General features: G+C 50.2%; 1 pseudogene across 1 annotated transcript in view; it reads right to left on the minus strand.

The window, feature by feature from the left end:
- Positions 1-2: 2 nt before the first annotated feature.
- TEOVI_000563400:pseudogene overlaps positions 3-1,220 on the minus strand; it is a 1,400-nt pseudogene continuing 182 nt past the window's right edge. Inside the window, 2 exon segments of the mRNA in view lie at positions 3-1,217; position 1,220. The exon segment at position 1,220 is cut by the window's right edge and continues 182 nt beyond it. Coding sequence covers positions 3-1,217; position 1,220 — 1,216 coding nt within the window.

Consider the following 1,220-nt stretch of genomic DNA (forward strand, 5'->3'; position numbering starts at 1 on the left):
TGCTTTGCAGGATCCTTGGCGAATATTGTGCGCGTTACCAATGCAATAATCGCCGCTGTGAAACCATTTGAAAGTGCCGCGATGAAGTACGGTAAAGGTAATGCAGCCTTCGGGAGAGTGAGGAAGAGTGTCAACATGGTGATGATACAAACCGAAGGAACAAACATAGAGAAGGTGATGGGGACGCGATCTTCAGCACGGCGCTTCTGCGACCAGATTTCGAAGTAACTCATACAAAGTCGTCCTACAGCACTACCCACACCGTTGAGAACAGTAAGGAGGGCATTGAGCGCGTCGTCGGGGACCTCACCGGTCAGTGCCGTGTAGATGAAACGAGCATTGTAGATGATAACATAGTGCACACCGACGCAACAGAAAATTGACCACAGTAGGCACCATAACCGTGCGGTTTTCAGGCTCTCGAAAAATGTTTCCTGGAACTGTGGAGCAATATAGTCGACATCAGTCTCAACACCCGTGTCATCAGACGCGGAAACTTCCTCAGCCACTTCTCTCCTACAACACGTTTCACCCTCAGAATCGTCATGTGGGCGTTTTCCGTCGAAGGTAGTAAGTGGGAATGCCATAAAAGGGAATATTGCGGTCAACACAATAACTGTCACAGCAAACCCCACCTTGAAGTTGCTTCCGAGTTTGAGATACGCTACGAGCGCTCCCTGCAGGGGGAGGAACACAATGAGGGTTACGAGAATGGCGAAACCATGAACGAAACGCCACATGGGTGCCTTCTGCTTCAGGTACACGGTCTTGGTCATGCGAAGCTGTGCCTTCTCTTCTTCATCAAGGTGCTTTTCCTGATAGCCCGTCAAATGGAATGGTGGTAGCCGGACGAACGTAAGAGCCAAGATGCCAGCGGCCAGGGCCCACGACATGAGGAAGTAGAAATAAGCAGAGGTGTTGCCGCTGAAGAATGCAAGGCGAATGCTACCGAGGATTGCGGAACCAAGTCCGGTGGTGGTCTTCATAGTAGCCACAACAATGCCACGGTTGGATGGAAACACGCTGAGTACTGTCACAAGGGCTCCCAAATCAAAGAGTGTGCAGCCGAGCATCATGAGGGCGTTGTAGACACTGAGTCTCACAACAGATCCTTCAATCACTTCTTGGAATGTCAGTGCGAGAAGCAACGTACCCAGGCAGAAAACTGTCATTGATATTACAAATACAGGTCTCGGCCCCAGATAGTCATAGATGAAACC

The sequence above is a fragment of the Trypanosoma equiperdum genome, assembly GCF_001457755.1.
Source record: "Trypanosoma equiperdum strain OVI genome assembly, contig: ctg_1265, whole genome shotgun sequence".
In the NCBI taxonomy this organism is placed as follows: Eukaryota; Euglenozoa; class Kinetoplastea; order Trypanosomatida; family Trypanosomatidae; genus Trypanosoma; species Trypanosoma equiperdum.